Source organism: Trichosurus vulpecula, chromosome 8 (genome assembly GCF_011100635.1).
Source record: "Trichosurus vulpecula isolate mTriVul1 chromosome 8, mTriVul1.pri, whole genome shotgun sequence".
NCBI classification, from domain to species: domain Eukaryota; kingdom Metazoa; phylum Chordata; class Mammalia; order Diprotodontia; family Phalangeridae; genus Trichosurus; species Trichosurus vulpecula.
In genome coordinates this window covers 163,257,520-163,277,860 of record NC_050580.1, presented here as the reverse complement: position 1 = coordinate 163,277,860, position 20,341 = coordinate 163,257,520, and the positions used below count along the sequence as shown (strand labels likewise).

The window sequence follows — 20,341 nt, the reverse complement described above, 5'->3', positions numbered from 1 at the left end:
CAAATTCAATGACAGCAAGGTTCAAACAATGCTCATCTCCCTCCCTAATTTTCCTCAATTGTAAAAGTTCTTTGTGCTCTTCATGTGACGTAATTTACTTTTAATGCCTCCTCCTTTCCTCTTCTGACAGTACAATCCCTTTACACCACTTAGATTTTTTATTATCACATCTAAGTGAACTTATACCCATGCTCTCTGTCTATGTATACCCTTCCTAAAAATCATAATAAAGATATAATTCTCAAGAATGACAAGTATCATCTTCCCGTGTAGGGATGCAAACAGTTTGCCCTTATTGAATAACATGATTTTTGAGTTTTTTTCCTTTCCTGTTTACCTTTTTTGCCTCTCTTGAGTCTTGTATTTTTGAAGATCAAATTTTCTGTTGAGCCTTGGTCTTTTCTCTTTTAAAATTAAGAGTTTTATTTTTAGTTTACAACACTCGGTTCTGCATGACATTGAGTTCCAGATTTTCTTCCACTCCCCCACCCCCCAAGACAGCATGGAATCTGAGACATCTTCTACATAAAACTTTGCATTAAACTTATTTAAACAGTCAAGCTGTAAAGAAGAATTATGACCAATGGAATGAATCATGAAAAAGAAGAAACATAACAAAAAAAAACCCAAAAGAGAAAAAAAGGAGAACAAATAGTTTGCCTCAGTCTGCATTCAGACTATATACTTCTTTCTCTGGACGTAGATAGCTCACACCATCAGGAGTCTTTTGGAGTTGTTTTTCAACCTTGTATTGCTGAGAAGAGCCAAGTCTATCAGTTAGTCATCACAGAATCAATATATCTGTGGTTGTGTACAATGTTCTCCTAGTTCTACTCCGCTCACTCAGCATATCATGTAGGTATTTCCAGGTTATGATGAAGTCAATATCTTCCCCATTTCTTATAGCACAATACTTTTCCATTACATTCATGTACCACAGCTTGTATAGCCATTCCCCAATTGATGGGCATCCCCTTGATTTCCAATTCCTTGCTACTACAAAAAGAGCTGCTATAAATATTTTTGCACATATGGGTCCCTTTCCCACTTGTGTGATCTCTTTTGGAAACAGTCCTATTACTGCTATTACTGGGTCAAAGGCTATGAACATTTTTATAGCCCTTTGGGCATAGTTCCAAATTGCTCTCCAGAATGGCTGGATCTGTTCACAACTCCACCAACAATGTAACGGTGTTCAAATTTTCCCACATCCTCTCCAGAATTTATCATTTTCCTGTTTTGTCATGTTAGCCAATCTGACAGGAGAGATGTGTACCTAAGAGATGTTTTGATTTACATTTCTCTAATCAATAGTGATTTAAAGCCTTTTTTCATATGCCTATAGATATCTTTAATTTCTTCCTCTGAAAACTGTCTGTCTATATCCTTTGACCATTTCTCAATTGGAGAATGACTTGCATTCCTAAAAATTTGGCTCAGTTCCCTGTATATTTTAGAGATGAGGCCTTTATCACAGACACTGGTTGTAAAGATTTTCTCCCAATTTTCTGCTTCCCTCCTAATCTTTGTTGCATTGGCTTTGTTTATACAAAACCTATTCAATTTAACATAATCAAAATTATCCATTTTGCATTTTGTAATGTTCTTTATCTCTTGTTGTGTCATGAATTCCTTGCTTTCCCATAAATCTGATAGGTAAACTATTCCTTGCTCTCCCAAATTGCTTATAGTATCAGCCTTTATTCCGAAATCCTGAACCCATTTTGACTTTATTTTGGTATATCGTGTAAGATACTGGTCTATGCCCAGTTTCTGCCCTACCATTTTCCAATTTTCCCAGCAGTTTTTGTGAAATACTGAATTCTCAGCCCAGAAGCTGGATTCCTTGGGTTTATCAAAGAGCAGATTGCTATAGAGGTTGACTACTGCATATTGTATACCTAACCTATTTCACTGATCCACCACTCTGTTTCTTAGCCAGTACCAGGTAGTTTTGATGACTGCTGTTTATATTACAGTTTAATATCTGGTACAGCTAGACCGCCTCCCCTAGCATTTCTTTTTATTAATTCCCTATATATTCTGGACCTCTTGTTCTTCCAGATGATTTTTATTATTTTATCCAGCTCTGTAACATAATTTTTTGCTATGGCACTGAATAAGTAAATTAATTTAGGTAAAATTGTCATTTTTATCATATTAGCTCAGTCTAACCAAAAGCAACTGATGTTTTTGCATTTATTTAGATCTAACTTCATTTGTGTGACAAGCATTTCATAATTATGTTCATATAGGCCCTGGGTTTGTCTTGGCAGGTTGACTCCCAAATATTTTATAGGGTGTACAGTAACTTCAAATGGAATTTCTCTTTCTATCTCTTGTTGTTGGGCTTTATTAGTAACATATAGGAATGCTGAGTATTTATGTGGGTTTATTTTATATCCTGCAACTACGCTAAAGTTGTTTATTATTTCAAGTAATTTTTTACTTGATTCCCCAGGATTCTCTAAGTAAATTATCATATCACCTACAAAAATAATTTAGTTTCTTCTTTGCCTAGTCTAATTCCTTCAATTTCTTTTTTCTTCTCTTATTGTTACAGCTAACATTTCTATTACCAAATTGAATAATACAGGTGATAACGGACATCCTTGTTTTAACCCCAATCTTATTGGGAATGCATCTAGCTTATCCCCATTTCAAATAATGCTTGTTGATGGTTTTAGGTAGATGCTATTTATAATTTTAAGGAAAGCTCCATTTATTCCTATGCTTTCTAGTGTTTTTAATAGGAATGGGTGCTATATTTTGTCCAAGGCTTTTTCTGCATCTATTGAGATGATCATATGGTTTCTGCTAGTTTTGTTGTTGATATGATCAATAATGCTGATAGTTTTCCTAATATTGAACCAGCCTTGCATTCCTAAAATAAATCATACCTGGTCATAGTGTATTATTCTCCTGATTAGTTGCTGCAATCTTTTTGCTAACATTTTATTTAAATTTTTTTGCATCAATATTCATTAGGGAAATTGGCCTATAATTATCTTTCTCTGTTTTGACTCTTTCTGGTTTGGGCATGAGTGCGATATTTGTCATAAAAAGAATTTGGTAGGAATCCTTCTTCACCTATTTTCCCAAATAGTCTATAAAATATAGGAATTAATTGTTCTTTAAATTTTTGATAGAAGTCATATGTAAAACCATCTGGCCCTGGAGGTTTTCTCCTAGGGATTTCATTGATGGCTTGCTCAATTTCTTTTTCTGAGATGGGGTTATTTAGGTATTTTACTTCCTCTTTGTTAACCTGGGCAATTTATATTTTTGTAAATATTCATCCATTTCCCTTAAGGTTGTCAAATTTATGGGCATATAATTGGGCAAAAGAATTTCTAATTATTGTTTTAATTTCTTCTTTATTGGAGGTGACTTCATCCTTTTCATTTTTGATACTGGTAATTTAGCTTTCTTCTTTCTTTTTTTAAATCAAATTCACCAAATGTTTACCAATTTTACTGGTTTTTCCATAAAAGCAGTTCTTACATTTATTTTATTAGTTCAATAGTTTTCTTAATTTCAATTTTATTAATCTCTTCTTTGGTTTCCAGAATTTCTAATTTGGTATTTAATTGATGATTTTCAATTTGTTCTCTTTCTAGTTTTTTCAGGTGCATGCCCAATTCATTGATGCCTCTTTATTTTATTCATATAAGCACTCAGAGATCTCGAACTTCCCCCAAGAACCGCTTTTTTTGCATCCCATATGTTTGTTGTCTCATTATTGTCATTCTTTTGAATGAAGTTATTGTATCTATGATTTGTTCTTTGGCCCACTCATTCTTTAGAATGAGATTATTTAGTTTCCAATTAATTTTTAGCTTATTTTTCCATGGTCCTTTATTACCATTTGTATTGCATCATGATTTGAAAAGGATGCTTTGACTACTTCTGCCTTTCTGCACTGGATTGTGAGGTTTTTATGCTCTAGTACATGGTCAGTTTTTGAGTATGTGCCATGTACCTCTGAGAAAAAGTATATTCCTTTTTATCCCCATTCAGTTTTCACCAGAGGTCTATCATATCTGCCTTTTCTAAAATTCTATTCACTTCCTTCTTTCTTGTTAATTTTGACGTTAGATTTATCAAGTTCAGAGAGGTGAAGGTTGAGGTCCCCCACTATTATAGTTTTGCTGTCTATTTCTTGCTGTAACTCCCTTAACTTCTCCTCTAAGAATCTGCATGCTGTATCATTTGGTGCATGTATGTTAAACAGTGATATATCTTTTTTGTTTATGGTGCCTTTTAGCAGGATATAGTGTCCTTCCTCATCTCTTTTAATTAGATCTATCTTTACTTTTGCTTTGTCTGAGATTAGGATTGCTACCCCTGTTTTTTTTTTACTTTAGCTGAAGCACAATATATTCTACTCCAGCCTTTTACCTTTACCCTGCATGTATTCCCGTTTCAAATGTGTTTCTTGTAAACGATATATTGTAGGATTATGGTTTTTAAGCCATTCTGCTATCTGCTTCCATTTTATGGGAGAGTTCATCCCATTCACAATCATGATTATTATCTGTATCTTTTTCTCTATTCTATTTCCCCTGTTAATGCTTTTATTTCTCCCTTCCACTCCTCAACAGTTTTGCTTTTTACCGCTACCTTCCTCAGTTCACCCTCCCTCTTGATTCCCTTCCCTCATTACCTTTTCCTCCTTGATATTTCTTTACTGTCTTCTGATGACCCCCCTCACATTTCTTTCCCCTTTCCCCTCCTACTGCCTGTAGGACAAGTTTGATTTCTATACTTATCCGAGTATGTTATTACCTTCTTGAACCAAATCCAATGACAGTAAAGCTCAAATACTGCTCTTCTCCTTCCCTTCTTTCCCTCTACTATGTTTTTGTGCCTCTTCACATGATGTAATTTACCCTTTTCTACTACCTCCTTACCTCTTCTCCCAGAACCATTTCTTTATATCTCTCAATTATATTTTTATCATTATATCAGTTATTTTAGAATGACACCCACAGTCTACGACTCTCCCTTTCAAGTGTCATAATAACTGTACTAAGTCTCAAGATTGACATATATATATATATATATATATATATATATATATAAAACATATATAAAACAATATAATCCCTTATAAGGATGTAAATAATTTGCCTTATTGATTAACAAGGGTTTTTATGTCTCTCTTGAGTTTTGTATTTGAAGATCTAATTTTCCATTGAGCTAAGGTCTGGAATTCCCTTGTTTTATTCAATGTCCATCTCCTTGCCTGGAAAATTGTGCTCAATTTTGCTGGGTAGTTGCTCCTTGGTTTGTACTCCAAGCACCTTTGCCTTTCAGAATATCATATTCCAATTTCTCCTGTCATGTAATGTAGAAGCTGAAAGATCCTGCGTGATCCTGACTGTAGTTCTGTGATATTTGAATTGTTTTTTTTTCTAGCTGCTTGCAGTATTTTCTCCATGACCTGGTAGTTCTAGAATTTGGCTATAATATTTCTTGGAGGTTTCAAGCGGGTGATCAGTGGATTCTTTTCATGATGACTTTAACCTCTGGTTCTATGACCTCGGGGAAGTTATCCTTAATGATTTCTTGGAAGATAATGTCCAGGCTCTGTTTCTCATCGTGGCTTTCCAGTAGGCCAATAATTCTTAGATTGTCTCTGCTGGATCTATTTTCCAGGTCAGTTGTTTTCCAATCAGATATTTCTTGTTTTATTCTTCTTTTTTCATTCTTTAGATTTTGTTTGATTCTTGATGTCTCATAGAGTCATTAGCTTCTACTTGCCCAATTCTAAGTTTTAATGTTTTGTTTTCTTCCATTAGCTTCTCTATCTCCTTTTCCACTTGGTTGAGTTTACTTTTCAATGAGACATTTTCTACATTTATATTCTGATTCTTCTTAACCATTTCGCTGATTTTACTTTTTAAAGATTTGTTTTCATCAGTGAATTTTTTTTTCCATTTTTTCTTTTACCTCCCTAATTTGGTTTTTAAAGTCTTCCTTGAGTTCTTCCAGGAATGCTCTTTGGTCTGGAGACCAGTGAACTGGTCTTTTGAGATTTCAGATGTGGGTATAGTGTCCATGCTGTCCTCTTCTGAACTGGCATTTTGATCCTCCCTGTCTCTATAATATGATTCAATCGTCTTTGGCTTTTTAGTGTGTTTTTTCATGGTGTTTTTTTTCCTCCTGGCTTCTAAAGCGGATCTCTGCTTCTGGGGCTCAGTCCCAAGTTTCCTGTGTTGGGATTTCTAGGCCTGCTCACTGGCTTTATGTGCTATGGCCTCTGGTTTCATGAGCTGTGTGGGAGAGGTGGTCTGGCTGCTGGGAGTCTCCTCTTCCCCAGGACTGCTCTACAGCATGGGTGGTCTCAGCTGTTGTCTGTGTTGGTGTCTGCTAGTTCCCCTGGATGTGCATCTGGGGTCCTGGTATTGATGTTTGTTAGCTCCAACCCCCTGGGACTTAGTTACTCTTGTTGTTCTGCTGAAGTGAGGACTGCTGGGACACCTCTCGTCCTGTACTAGTCTCCTTCTGCCACCACAAGAAGGGCCCTCTCCCCAACTTATCTCGCTAAAAGGCTACTGAAGCCTCACATCTGGTTCCTCTCTTTTTCCTCAGGTTGTATTCTCTGGGTGAGGGAGGGAGGGAGAGCCAATTTACCTGGCCAATATGGCTCCTGGAAGTTCAAAATGGTGAGTTTCATACCTTTAGACTGTGTGGGCTGGAGGCCTCCAGGGTAGCTTCTTCCATGGCCACAGGCTCTGTGCTGGTGTCTACTGTAGTTCCGAGAGACTCTGGTCCTGGGCTGAGAGGCCTGGGGCTTGATCGCTGCCATAGCCGGTTCTTCTGCCCTGGGCCTGCTCTTGTTCCCACTTTTCGCTCACCCAGAGGTCTCCCAGACTGGTGGTTCCTCTGCTGCTCCTGGTTGGTGCAGTCTGGTGCCATTCCACAAGCCCAGCATTCCTGCCCCTCTCAGTCTACTAGTGGCTTCTAACTCTCTCAAATCTGCTCAGATTCACATTTTTAGATGTATCTGACAGAATTTGAGAGAGAGCTCCAGTAGTTCCTTCCTTTCACAGCACCACCTTGGCTCTGCCCCCTTCCCCCACCCCGGCCCCTCCTTAGAGCTTTGGTCTTTTCATCAGGAAGGTTTGGAAGTCCCCTATATCACTGAATATCCATCTCCTCCCCTGAAAGATTATGTTCAGTTTTGCTGGGTAGTTGATCTTTGGTTGTATTCCAAGCTCCTTTGCCTTACAGAATATCATGTTCCAACCCTCCAGTCTTTTAATGTAGAAGCTGCAAGGTCCTGCCTAATCCTATGGTCCCACAATATTTAAATTGTTTCTTTCTGGCTGCTTGTAGTACTTTCTCCTTGACCTGATAATTCTGGAATTTGGCTACAACATTCCTTGGCATTTTCAATTCGAGACCTCTTTCATGAGGTGATCAATGGATTATTTGATGACTATTTTACCCTCTGGTTCTAGGACCTCAGCACAGTTTTCCTTGATCTTTCCTGAAAAATGCTATCCAGGCTCCTTTTTCTGATCATGGCTTTCAGGTAGACCAACAATTCTTTAAGTATCTCTCCTGGATCCATTTTTCATGTCAGTTGTTTTTCCAATGAGGTATTTTGCATATTTTCTACTTTTTTCATTTTTTGATTTTGTTTGACTGATTCTTGATGTGTCATAGAGTCATTAGCTTCCACTTATCCAATACTAATTTTTAATGAATTGTTTTCTTCAGTGAGTTTTTGTGCCTCCTTTTCCATTTCGCTGATTCTACTTTTTAAGGGGTTTTCTTCACTGTAATTTTTTTTCCTGTTTGGCCAATTGTGTTTTTTAAGGAATTGTTTTCTACAGTCAATTTTTGTCCTTCATTTTCCAGACTATTGACTTTCTCTTGCATGCCTCTCATTTCTTTTCCCAATTTTTCTTCTACCTCTTATTTGACTTTTAAAATATGTCTTAAGTTCTTCCAAGAAGGCTTTTTGTGCTTGAGACCAGTTCATATTCCCCTTTGAGGTTTCAGATGTGGGTATATTGACAATGTTGTTCTCTTCTGAATTTGTGTTTTGATCTTCCCTGTCATTACAATAATTCTTATGGTCAGTGTTGTTTTTTGTTGCTTTTTGCTTACGGTGTTTGACTTTTTCCTAGCTTTTAAAGTTAATCTCTGCTTCTGGGGCACAGGGGGCACTATTCCAAGCTTCCCGTGGTGGCTGGTATGTGCTGAGACCACATGGGTCTTTCTGCACTTCCCTGGGACTACACTGAAGCTCGTGGGATGGTGGGAATCGGGGTAGGGGGTGGTGGGAGGGAATCTGGCCACTAGAAGACACCTGCTCACCTGGGGTCATGCTGAAGCACAGAGAAGTTCAGGTGCTGGAGGACACCTGCCCACTGGCACATGTGGTGGCTCTCTGAGCTAGAGTTTGTTGGTTCCTTCAGCTGTGCCAAGGCACGTAGGACTCCTGGTGTTGGTGCTTGCATGCTCCATCATCCTGGGTCTGTGCGTCTCCCATTTGTTTGCTGATGTGGGGCTTGCCACTGGCTTGCTGGAATGCCTCCTGTCCTGTACTGCTCCCCTTCCACCAGAGTGAGAGGGAACTTTCCCACTAATTTCCCAAGCCTTCTGGGCCAAAAGACTGCTACACCCTACCTTTCTGCTGGCTCCACTGTTCCAGAATTTTTCCTTGGGCGATATTTTCTGGGTTTTTGAGATCAATAAGGGAGGGTGAGAGCAACTTAATATTCACTCTGCCATCTTGGCTCCCAGCTGTCAAAATCCAAATCCTACTTTTTTAAGGCATTTTTTTTCTTCAGTGAATTTTTTTTTCAAGGTATTTTCTCTTCATTGCATTTTTGTGCCATTTTTACCATTTGGCCTAGTCTGTTTTTTAAAGTGTTATTTTCTTCAGTACTTTTTGTGCCTCCTTTTCCAAGCTGTTAACTCTTTTTTCATTATTTTCTTGCATCATTCTCATTTCTCTAAACAATTTTCCCTCTACCTCTATTACTTGATTTTTAAAATCCTTTTGGATCTCTTCTGTGGCTGAGACCAATTCATACTTTTCCTTGAGGCTTTGGATGTAGTAGTTTTGACATTGTTATCTTCTTCTGAGTTTGTGTTTTGATCTCCCCTGTCACCATAGTAATTTTCTATAGTCAGGATCTTTTTCTGCCGTTAGCTCATTTTTCCCAGTCTATTTCTTGACTTTTTATTCTATGCTAAAATGAGGTTCGGCTTTCAGAGCTGAGGGGGCACTGTCCCAAGGTTCAGGTTTTTTCATTTAGCTGTTTTCAGAGATAATTCTGGGGTCGTACAAGTTTTCAATTCGTCTAAGTTGGTACAATCTAGGGAGAGGCATGTTTAATACTCTCCTGGCCTGTGGTCTGTGAATGACCACAACCACTCTTTTCAGCCCTGCAACTGTGATCAGGATCCCTGCTCCTCTATGGCTGCAAGTTCTTGTGTGCTAGTGCTCCTCCTTGCCTTGGGGCTGAGACCCAGGAGTGGGATGCAGATCCAAGTACTGGCAATGCAAAAGAAACCTGTCTCTGGTGCCAGCAAAGGGACTCCTAAAATCTTCTGACTACTTGTCTGACTCCCTTATTGTCTTTGGGCTGAGAAGTCAAGAAACCACCACTGTCCCCACCGATTCAGTAACCCCTGAATCGTTTGCTGCTAGTTTGCTGTGGCACGGTCTGCACTGGACTGTGCTCTACTTCCACTTGGGTGCAACAGACCTTTCCTGCTGACCTTCTAAGTTGTCTTGGACCAGAAAACTGTTTCACCCTAGCCTTTTGTGGGATCTGCCACTACAGAATTTTTGAGGCATTCTTTAAAGTTCTTTGGAGGGTTTTTTAGGGGAGAACTGAGGTGAGTTCCTGCCTTTTCTAGGCCATCTTGGCTCTGCCCTCCCAAAGGTGTATTTATTAAGTAGAAAACAAAGTAAGAATTTACAAACTGAGTTTGTATACACATAAACATCATTTTTAGAAGATATGATGACATATTATTTTTCCCAAATGTTTTTGTAAATGTTCTTGCCTCTCTGATTCAGTGCTTTTTTCCACAGATCTTTTTATCTTAATCTTTACTCCTTTTAATAATATAATCTCATAATCAATTACCTGCTAAGATACCAATACAAGATGGAATACTCAGCATTAGGATGTGCAAAAGTTGAAAATAATGTATTAATAAAAGTGGTAAGGAAGTATGCTTCTGTGAATTTCACCTTTGTATTCTAATTCTGATTTTGTCTGAAAAGCAGATGACCAAGTAGATCAGAAATAATCGTGAATATCTATCAACCAGAAATTATGACTTTTAAAAGAGGTAAAGCACTCCTTTCTCTTCTCTGTTGGAATCTCCTTAATTTTCAAGATGCATCTTAGGTACTACCTCCTCCATAAAACTTTTTTGCTCATTCCCTAGTTAGAAGTAGTCTAGCCTATCCTCAAACTTCTCAGAGCACTTTTCTTGAATCTCTCCTTTTTACTTATACTCTTTTTTGTACCTTTTTAAAGTTTTATTATTTATTTAATATTTTAGTTTTCAACATTGATTTCCACAAGATTTTGAGTTACAAATTTTCTCCCCATTTCTACCCTCCCCCCACTCCAAGAGGGAATATATCCTGATTGTCCCATTCCCCCATCAGCCCTCCCTTCTGTCACCCCATTGAACTTCCATCTTCTTTCCTCTTATTTTCTTGTAGGGCAGGATAGATTTCTATGCCCCATTCCCTATATATCTTATTTCTCAGTTGCATGCAAAAACAACCTTTTCTTTTGAGCAGCTGATTTTAAAACTTTGAGTTCCAAACTCTCGCCCCTCTTCCGTTCCCACCCACCCTCTCTAAGAAGGCAAGCAATTCAACATAGGCCATATATGTATCATTATGTAAAACACTTCCACAATACTCATGTTGTAAAAGACTAACTATATTTCCCTCTGTCCTAACCTGTCCCCTTTTATTCAATTTTCTCCCTTGACCCTGTCCCTTTTCAAAAGTGTTTGTTTTTGATTACCTCCTTCCCCTATCTGCCCTCCTTTCTATCATCCCCCTTTTTTTATCCCCTTCCCTTACTTTCCTGTGGGGTAAGATACCCCATTGAGCATGTATGTTATTCCCTCCTCAAGTCAAATCCGATGAGAGCAAGATTCACTCATTCCCCCTCACCTGCCCCCTCTTTCCTTCCAACAGAACTGCTTTTTCTTGCCACTTTTATGTGAGATAGTTTGCCCCATTCTATCTCTCCCTTTCTCCCTCTCTCATTATATTCCTCTCTCCCCCCTTAGCTTTATTTTATTTTTTTAGATATCATGCCTTCATATTCAACTCACCCTGTGTCCTCTGTCTATATATATGTATATTCCCTTCAACTACCCTAATACTGAGAAAGGTCCCATGAATTGCACACATCATCCTTCCATATAGGAATGTAAACAGAACAGTTCAACTTTAGTAAGTCTCTTATGATTTCTCTTTCCTGTTTAACTTTTTTTGCTTCTCTTGATTCTTGTATTTGAAAGTCAAATTTTCTATTCAGTTCTGGTCTTTTCACTGAGAAAGCTTGAAAGTCCTCTATTTTATTGAAAGTCCATATTTTGCCTTGGAGCATGATACTCAGTTTTGCTGGGTAGGTGATTCTTGGTTTTAATCCTAGCTCCATTGACCTCCAGAATATCATATTCCAAGCCCTTTGATCCCTTAATAGAAGCTGCTAGATCTTGTATTATCCTGATTGTGTTTCCACAATACTCAAATTGTTTCTTTCTGGCTGCTTGCAGTATTTTCTCCTTGATCTGGGAACTCTGGAATTTGGTGACAATATTACTAGGAGTTTTCTTTTTGGGATCTTTTTCAAGAGGCGATTGGTGGATTCTTTCAATTTCTATTTTATACCCTCTGGCTCTAAAATATCAGGGCAGTTTTCCTTGATAATTTCTTGAAAGATGATATCTAGGCTGTTTTTTTGATCATGGCTTTCCGGTAGTCCAATAATTTTTAGATTATCTCTCCTGGATCTATTCTCCAGGTCAGTGGTTTTTCCAATGAGATATTTCACATTGTCTTCCATTTTTTCATTCCTTTGCTTCTGTTTAATAATATCTTGATTTCTCACAGTCACTGGCTTCCACTTGCTGCAATGTAATTTTTAAGGCAGTATTTTCTTCAGTGGTCTTTTGGACCTCCTTTTCCATTTGGCTAATTCTGTCTTTCAAGGCATTCTTCTCCTCATTGGCTTTTTGGAGCTCTTTTGACATTTGGGTTATTCTATTCTTTAAGGTGTTATTTTCTCCAGTATTTTTTTGGGTCTCCTTTAGCAAGTTGTTGACTTGTTTTTCATGGTGTTTTTGTATCTCTCTCATTTCCCTTCCCAATTTTTCCTCTACTTCTCTTACTTGCTTTTCCAAATCCTTTTTGAGCTCTTCCATGGCCTGAGACAAATTCGTATTTTTCTTCACGGCTTTTGATGTAGGCTCTTTGACTTTGTTGACTTCTTCTGGCTGTATGTTTTGATCTTCTTTGCCACCAAAAAAGATTCTAGAGTCTGAGTCTGTGCCCTTTATCGCTGCCTGGCCATATTCTCAGCCAACTACTTGACCTTTGAGCTTTTTTGCCAGGGTATGACTGTGTGTAGAGTAGAGAGTGCTTTGTCCAAAGCTTTAGGGGCTGTGCTGCTGTTTTCAGAGCTACTTCTACTCCACCGTCACTGCAAGCTCTGCCACAGCAGCGCTCCTCCTCCCCCAAGAATCGCCAACCAGAACTGCAACCACGATCCAAGCAGGGCAAAGCAAGCCCTGTACTCTTGTTCTGGTCTGCCACTTGATTCCTCCCTCAGTGTGAGCCAGGGACACCAGAAGCAGCTGACGCTGGAGCTCTGGAAGCATCTGCAGGGGCTTTCTGCTGTTGCTGCCATCACCACTGCACCACCTCCTCTGCACCCAGGGCTGGGGCTGAACCTCTTTCTAACCTGATCTTTCAGTTTTCCCACTAACCTGCTCTGTATTCTTTGGCATTTGTGGGTTGAGAAGTCTGGTAGCTGCCACAGCTCAATGATTCATGGCCCTTAGGCCTGCTCCAGGCCAACTCCTGGTCTGATCTGTCCTAGTGCAGCCCACTCTGGGCTGCACTCCGCTCCCAGCACTGTGAGATAGAGCCTTCCCAGAGACCATCCAGGCTGTCTTGGGCTGGAGGCCTGCTTCCCTCTACTATTTTGTGGGTTCCGCAGCACTAGAATTTGTTCTGAGCCATTTTTTACAGGTATTTGGAGGGATTTGGGGGGAGCTTAAGTGAGTCCCTGTTTTCCAGCCACATCTTGGCTCCACCCCCCCTTTACTTATAGTCTTACTTGTCCTATAGTTATTTATGTATATTGTAGAATCTCAAGGGCCTAAGGAACCTCAAAGTCCAGTTAGTTCAAACTATCTCAGAAGAACACCCTACACAACATACCCCAGAAATGATCATTCAGCCTCTACTTCAATATTTTTAATGAGAGGGAATCCCAAGGAAGCTCATTCTATGTCTGGATACTTCCAATTGTTAAGAAGGTATCTGATATCTATTCAATGGTTTAAGTGAAAGTTTATAATTCTTATTATTAGCTTAATTATTTGAACCTAAGTGAGAAAATTGGGACCACTGGCATTTAAGAAGCACTCAAAGTATGAAATGATTATATATTATGCTCATGTTTTCAGTTTTCCTTAAAGAATCAGAATTTTGGAGTTGAGGTTCAAAAATCAGTGTAGTAGATGGTCATAGCTACGAAAGTCAACAAAATGTCAAGTTTCTTCAGGAAAAATATTAGGAAAAAATTTGAAAAATATATAAGAAAGCTAGAGAATGACAATATTCAGTTAAAAAAAGACAATCTTAGCATGAGTGGCTTCAGGGTCACTAATAGATCAGAATCAGGGACTAGATCATTTTTTCCAATCCCGAATTCTCAATGAAACTTCAAAAGACTAATTACACACCTGAAGTGAAGCCTTATGCATCCCAGTGTGGAATGCTAATCCTTAATGAACACACACTCAATATTCCTCTCCCATAAGTTTCCACAAACCAAACCACCAGCTTCCAGACCTGCTCAGGATTTCTCTCTTGCTACAGTTTCTCCCAGTGTATTCTACCCTGGCCTTTCCTCCAGCGTCCCATCACAAGAAGTGCATACAGTTGTAAAGAAGAGAAAGTACCCTGGAGGGGAGAGTGGACTTGTTCTCTTTCTCCCTGAAACAGCCCCTAGGTTAGTTAACATCACTCACTTCCCCCAAGCCTGGAAAAGTGATATACAATGACTCAGCTCACTCAGAAAACTTAAGAATAAAGGAAACAAGACTGGAATCTACCTAGGGCCAGGTCTCCTTCCTCAGAACCTACTTGGGAGCAGAGACTGAGAAAGAGAGTGGAAAGTAAAATTCTCTAGCATGGGAGGAGGTTGAGACAGCTTAGAGGTTAAGCTGTGGGAGTTAAATCATGATAAATGGGGGTGGGTTGGGGTGGGGTATTCAGAAAGTGAGCAATAGAAGAATATAAAGGAAAAAGACTAAAATAATCAAAGATTCCAGAAGGAAAAAAATATAGTTAAAAACCTCCATAAGGAGCAGATAAATCAACAGAGGAAATGCGAAAATCAAAAGGGTAGAAAAATACCAAGACACCTTAAGTATTTCAAGATAAAGGAAATTAAATCAGTACTTAATATAGAACCCTGTGGATTCCTGAGAAGGCATGGAACTGCATGGTTTAAGAAAGAAATGAAATGGTATAATGGTAATGTAAATGGGAAGATCTTTCCCATCCATTAACAGGCACATGTGGCCTGCCTGGGTCACATGGAAGCCTGAGTTATATGATCCTGTGGTGGGAGAAGCTTTCTGAACAGGTAGAACAACAAGGGTGTAGCAGACCTGAGAGGAAGCTGGTCATAGCAGTCAGAGCTGGGAGAAAGACAATGGGAGTTGCGGCATGGAGAGAGAGGAGGCTGTCAGAAACAGAGCAGTCAGTGTCAGTGAGAGCCAGCATGTGGTTTTGTTTGAGGGTGTTTGTTTGTGCAAAGGCCCTAACAGAGGGAAGGCTTAGGGATGGTGGTGCCCCCTGCATTGCTAATGTGTTTAGATTTCTTTGTTGCTATGATGGATTTGGATTTCCAGTGTTTGAATAAATGTTTTGGTTCTGTCTTCCATGTGGATAAGTCTGTTATATTTTGCAATTCAGAATTACGCTGGAATATTCATAGCTGTCGTAGGTGCTCTGAATATCACACTGGAGCTACAAATGATTTAAGAGAGAAATCAGAATCTTGAGAGAAGGTAGAAGGAAAGAAATGGCAAAATTTATAGCCTGCACAACAGAAATAATGAGTAGATTTTTTTTAAAAGAACCAAACATATCTGAATGGATAGCGGTGAGTAAAAATAAGCATAAGAGAGAAGAATAGAATGGGAATACAAATATAGCCAAGTAAAAGAAAATGTGAAAGACAAGCAAAAATAAATAATACTGAGAGAAAACATGATCTCAATGCAAGTAAAACATACTGATCTAAAGACAAGATGTGTAGAGACAACTTAAGGATCAGATGCATCTCAGAAGAACGTAACAAGTCCTAACACTTTGAACACTATGATGCAAAAGATAATTAAAGTTTAGAAGAGGCAAGAAAGAATACAAATTCATGAAAAATAACAAGAAATCCTTCTTAGAAAAAGGTGCAGAAAAGGAAAAAAACTAACAAACAAAAGAAATTAGAGAGAAGAGGAGTGGAGATTTTGAACTGATTACTTAACTCAGAAAGAAAAAGGACAAAAGAGTGATGAATTATATAATTAGAAAGAAAAAAAAATAAGACTCCAAAACTAGGGAAAGGGGTGACAACAAACAGTAGCGGGAAGGGAACAGAGCTCATGTGGATAGGACTGCCTTAAAATATATTAAGAAAAACTGTTTGTAGAGATAAAGTACTTAAAAGGAGAACTTAAAAGAAGAACACATAAATTTCCAAATTTGAGAAAACCCATGCAATATTAGAGACACATATGGTGGACAATATAATCTAACTTCATAATTTTAAGTGGTTTAATGGAATGGGGAACAGAAGGGAAAGGAAGAAGCATTTACATCGTGTCTACTATGTGCTAGGCTATTGTGCTATTTTGTTGTTGTTTGGTTGTTATTTTGGTCATTTCTGACTCTCCTGGGACCTCATTTGGTGTTTTCTTGGCAAAGATAATAGAGTAGTTTGCCATTTCCTTCTCCAGCTCATTTTACAAATGAAGAAATGAAGGCAAAGAGGGTGAAGTGACTTTCCCAGGGTCACACAGCTATTGAGTATCTGAGGCTATATTTGAACTCAGGTCTTCCTGTCGCCAGGCCTAGTCCTGTATCTACTGCACTACCAAGCTGCCCAGGCATTGTGCTAAGTGTTTTATAGATATTATTTGGTTTGAATAGATTAAACAATTCATTAAAATGAAAGCATGATAGCCTGGATGTGGAAACAAAGTCCCCCAATCTTTGATTTACAAGAAACACATCTAAAAATGAAGGAAATATACAAAAAAAAAAGAGAGACTGGAACAAAATTTAGTACACATCAGGTGAATCCAAAAAAGCAGGAGTTGAAATCAAGCTACTGGAGAATGCAAAAATAAAAATTCACACTATAAACTGTTATCGAAAGGAAATTATATTCATTCTGAAAGGAGCCAAAAACAGCAAATGAAAAGCAATATTAAACTTATATTCTTCAAATAGCACAGCATCTAAATTCATGAAGTTAAAAAGTAACTGAATAGCAAGAAGACACAGATAGTAATACAATAATAGTAGGAAATTTTAATGTTCCTGGCTCAGTTAGACAAATTTAAAAGACAGATAAACAAATGGGAAAATAAAAAATTAAACAAATGGCTGGAGGAGTTAAAGCTAAAAGAGTAATGGCATGGTTTGATGGGACTGTTATGAATTTAAAAGAGAATTCTCTATCAAAATTTTAAGGAACATGGGGCAGCTAGGTGGCGCAGTGAGTAGAGCACTGGCCCTGGAGTCAGGAGGACCTGAGTTCAAATCCGGCCTCAGACACTTGACACATGTACTAGCTGTGTGACCTTGGGCAAGTCACTTAACCCCAATTGCCCTGCCAAAAAGCAAAAAAAAAAAAAAAAAAAATTTTAAGGAACAATTAATATCTACATGATATGAATTCTCAAAAACTAAGAAAGAAATCTCTATGCCAGAGAGTCAGTAGGTCAACCAGCATTTATTGAGGAACTATAATGTGTCAGGTACTGTGCTAAGTGCTGTGGATAAAAGAATGGCAAAAACAGTACCTACTGTGAAGGAGCTCATAGTGTAACTGGGAAGACAACAGGCAAGGAACGAAGTACAAACAAGATATATAAAAGATAAATCGGGAGTAGTCTCAGAGGGAAGGCACTAAAATTAAGGAAGATGGGGAAAGGCTTTTTGCAGAGGGTAGAACTTTATTTAAGAACTGAAAGAAGCCAGGGAATGGAGAAGAGGAGTGACAGATTTTCAGGAATGGGGGATAGCCAAGAAAAAAAGCCTAGGGTCAGGAGATGAATATGACGAATACAGAGAAGCATAGAAAGACTTCATAAATGGATAAAGGCAAATCAAAGTAACGGAGACAAAAATAATATACATAACGACAACATAAATAGAAAGTGCTAGTTGACTGAACATATGTATGCATGTATTTCTCAACTACTCAAAGGGCTTAGCTAATTATTCAATAATGAAATTTATTCTATTATCTAAATTTATTGTTTTCTCAATCTTCTCTAGAACCTGGAAGGGTTGAATGACTTTAACTTGATTAGGAAACTATCTAGTTCCATTAATCTTGGTGTGGGTATATTGTAGAGATAAAAATCCAAGAACCTAACATCTCAGTTTCTAATACCTAGTCCTTAGTTTCCAGACTCCAAATAAAATTTCTAATAGGGAAAAGCTAATGTTAAAAGCTTTAGCACTAATGATGGAATTAAAAGGACTATAATAATAATAATAATCATAATGATAGCTGACATTTATATAGTACTTTAAGGTTTACAAAGAGCTATTTTAGAATAGTTTAAATCATTAGAGGAGCAAATAGTGGAAAAGCATCACAGAATGCATTCACAACTGCTGAAAGAGAAAGACAAAGTATTACAAAAATCTCTGGTGTCTTAAATTGTTGTAAGTCCCCCTGATGAAGTCTTCCTTCCACTCATGTGAAAACAATATCCTCCATTCATTAGTAGACAGTTTCATAAAGTGCTGTGGCCAGTCTTCTGATGAGTCTCTAGAAACTTAACTTAATTTTTGGATTAAAGACATAAAAATCTGTCACTGTCACTCACTTGAAGTCTCTCTAGCTTAATATGGTCAGTATGAGAACTGGCAGCACTTTTAGGAAGCCAAAGTCACCTTCAGTGAACGATAAAATACCAAAGTAAGGTTTTAGTAGAGGAAGTGTCTCACCCAATGAAGTTATAAAAGATTCACTAATACTAAAATCCTTTATTCTATTTCCCAAAAATTAACTTGCAGAGAATTTAAGCTGATCATATACTCTCTTCCCACTGTTGTTAGTGCTTCTCTTCCCAAATTATCTTATACTTTTGTGTTTTTCCTCTTTCTGCTCTGACTCTGTCTCCCTGGAATTTGTCACCATGAGTCAGCTTCCATTTCACCCTGGAAGTTCTCTCAGTGCCTCTGGCCTCCTCACCCTGGAACTTTCTTCCAACTCTCTAGCTTTATCACTGTGGAACATCCTTCTGACTTGGGCCTGCTTCTGCCATTGATGAGTTCCAATTTGAGGAACTCTTTCTTCACTTGCTTCTGACTTTTCAGTCTTTGCCATCACATTCCAACAAAGAGGTACTAATTCAGGCCCATCAACTTGGCAAATAAAAGCAACCAACCAGAAAATAAAAAGCAAGCCAATAACAGAACGTGAGTGGGCCTACGGGGAAAAAAAAGACACTCAATATTGCAAACTCCATACCTTTCTCTCCACTCCACCCCCATTAGCCTTCCTTTTATGTGTTGTCTTCCCAGTTAGAATGTAAGCTTGTTTTTCTAGCCCCAGAGCTTGGCATAGAGCTGGTATATAAGTAAGAACTTAGTAAGTTTGTTTTACATATGTTTGTATATGTACATGTTGTATCCCTTAATAGACTGTGAAGTTCCTTGATGGAAAGAACCATTTTTTTGTCTTCCCAAGTTCCTGATGCATATAGCGGCTATTTAGTAAATGACTGTTGAGCAACTGACGTAACAACTGTGACTGTCCTAAGTAGTATTAGGTTAGCACCAGTGTCAGCACATAAATAAATAAAATATGAAGGAAATATGAAGTATCTCCTTCAAAGGTAATTAAATTCAATTAGAAAACAATCTTATGCATGTGCTATAGGGTACCTGTGTAATAGGCTTCATCCATGTTGTAGTTCTGGAATTGTGATCTATGTAATATGATCTTCCTTTATCATCTTGTTTTTCTTCCCAGCCTGGTGGTAATCCAGATGAAGTAGGCAAAAACTAAATAAAACATTAAAAAGTAAAAAATATTATAAAGGAGTTTAAAGCTATCATTAACTAGAAGAAATATTTATCTTACTGACAGTTTTCTTTAAAAGGAGCACAAGAAATATTTTAAGTACTTAAAGCAGTGTACCAAATAAAAGAGTAATTAAATTCACTAATGTACTATCACATTGAGCCAGGCGGATAACCTATGAGTTAACATTTAGGTAGAGGCGAGCCAACATGCAGATTATAGGGCTCAAATAATACAGGTCAGAGTAGATAAGCAGAGCACACCTCTAGACAAAAGCTGCCTCTTTTTGCTAAAGGTTGGGGAAGACCCAGGTCTACTTTAGTCAGAGTTATATGGAAACCAGGTTCTTCCTTGGTCCTCTGTAAAACAGGCACTGGTATAATAGACAAAACAGAGGTGCCAAACACATGGCCTACAGGCCACATGTGGCTCACAATACTCCCAAGTATGGCCTGAACCAGATTAAAATGTAATTGGGAAATATATAGCAAAATTAACAAAAATAAAATATAACAGGTTAATGTGTAGTTTTCTATGTCAAAATATGGCCAAGAGGGATCCTTATGTATAGGCATGTTTCTATTTGAGTTTGACACCACCACTGTACAGTAAGTACTTAATCTCCAATATGTAGATGGTAAAATATAAGACAATTCACAAAAGAGTAAACACAAATAGCACAAAAATAAACACTTGAAAATGATGTCATTAGCAGTTAAAGAAATGCAAGTTACAAAAACAAAGAGGTACTAACTCAGGACCAT

At 38.0% G+C, this 20,341-nt stretch overlaps 1 protein-coding gene across 7 annotated transcripts in view; it reads right to left on the bottom strand.

The window, feature by feature from the left end:
- The window catches only part of NEDD4 (NEDD4 E3 ubiquitin protein ligase), a 180,267-nt gene that overhangs the window by 44,831 nt on the left and 115,095 nt on the right, over positions 1-20,341 (bottom strand). For all 7 annotated transcript variants that reach the window (XM_036734932.1, XM_036734934.1, XM_036734933.1 and 4 more), the window contains one exon: positions 19,439-19,558. In XM_036734932.1, coding sequence (XP_036590827.1) covers positions 19,439-19,558 — 120 coding nt within the window. The remainder of the gene's footprint in view (positions 1-19,438; positions 19,559-20,341) is intronic.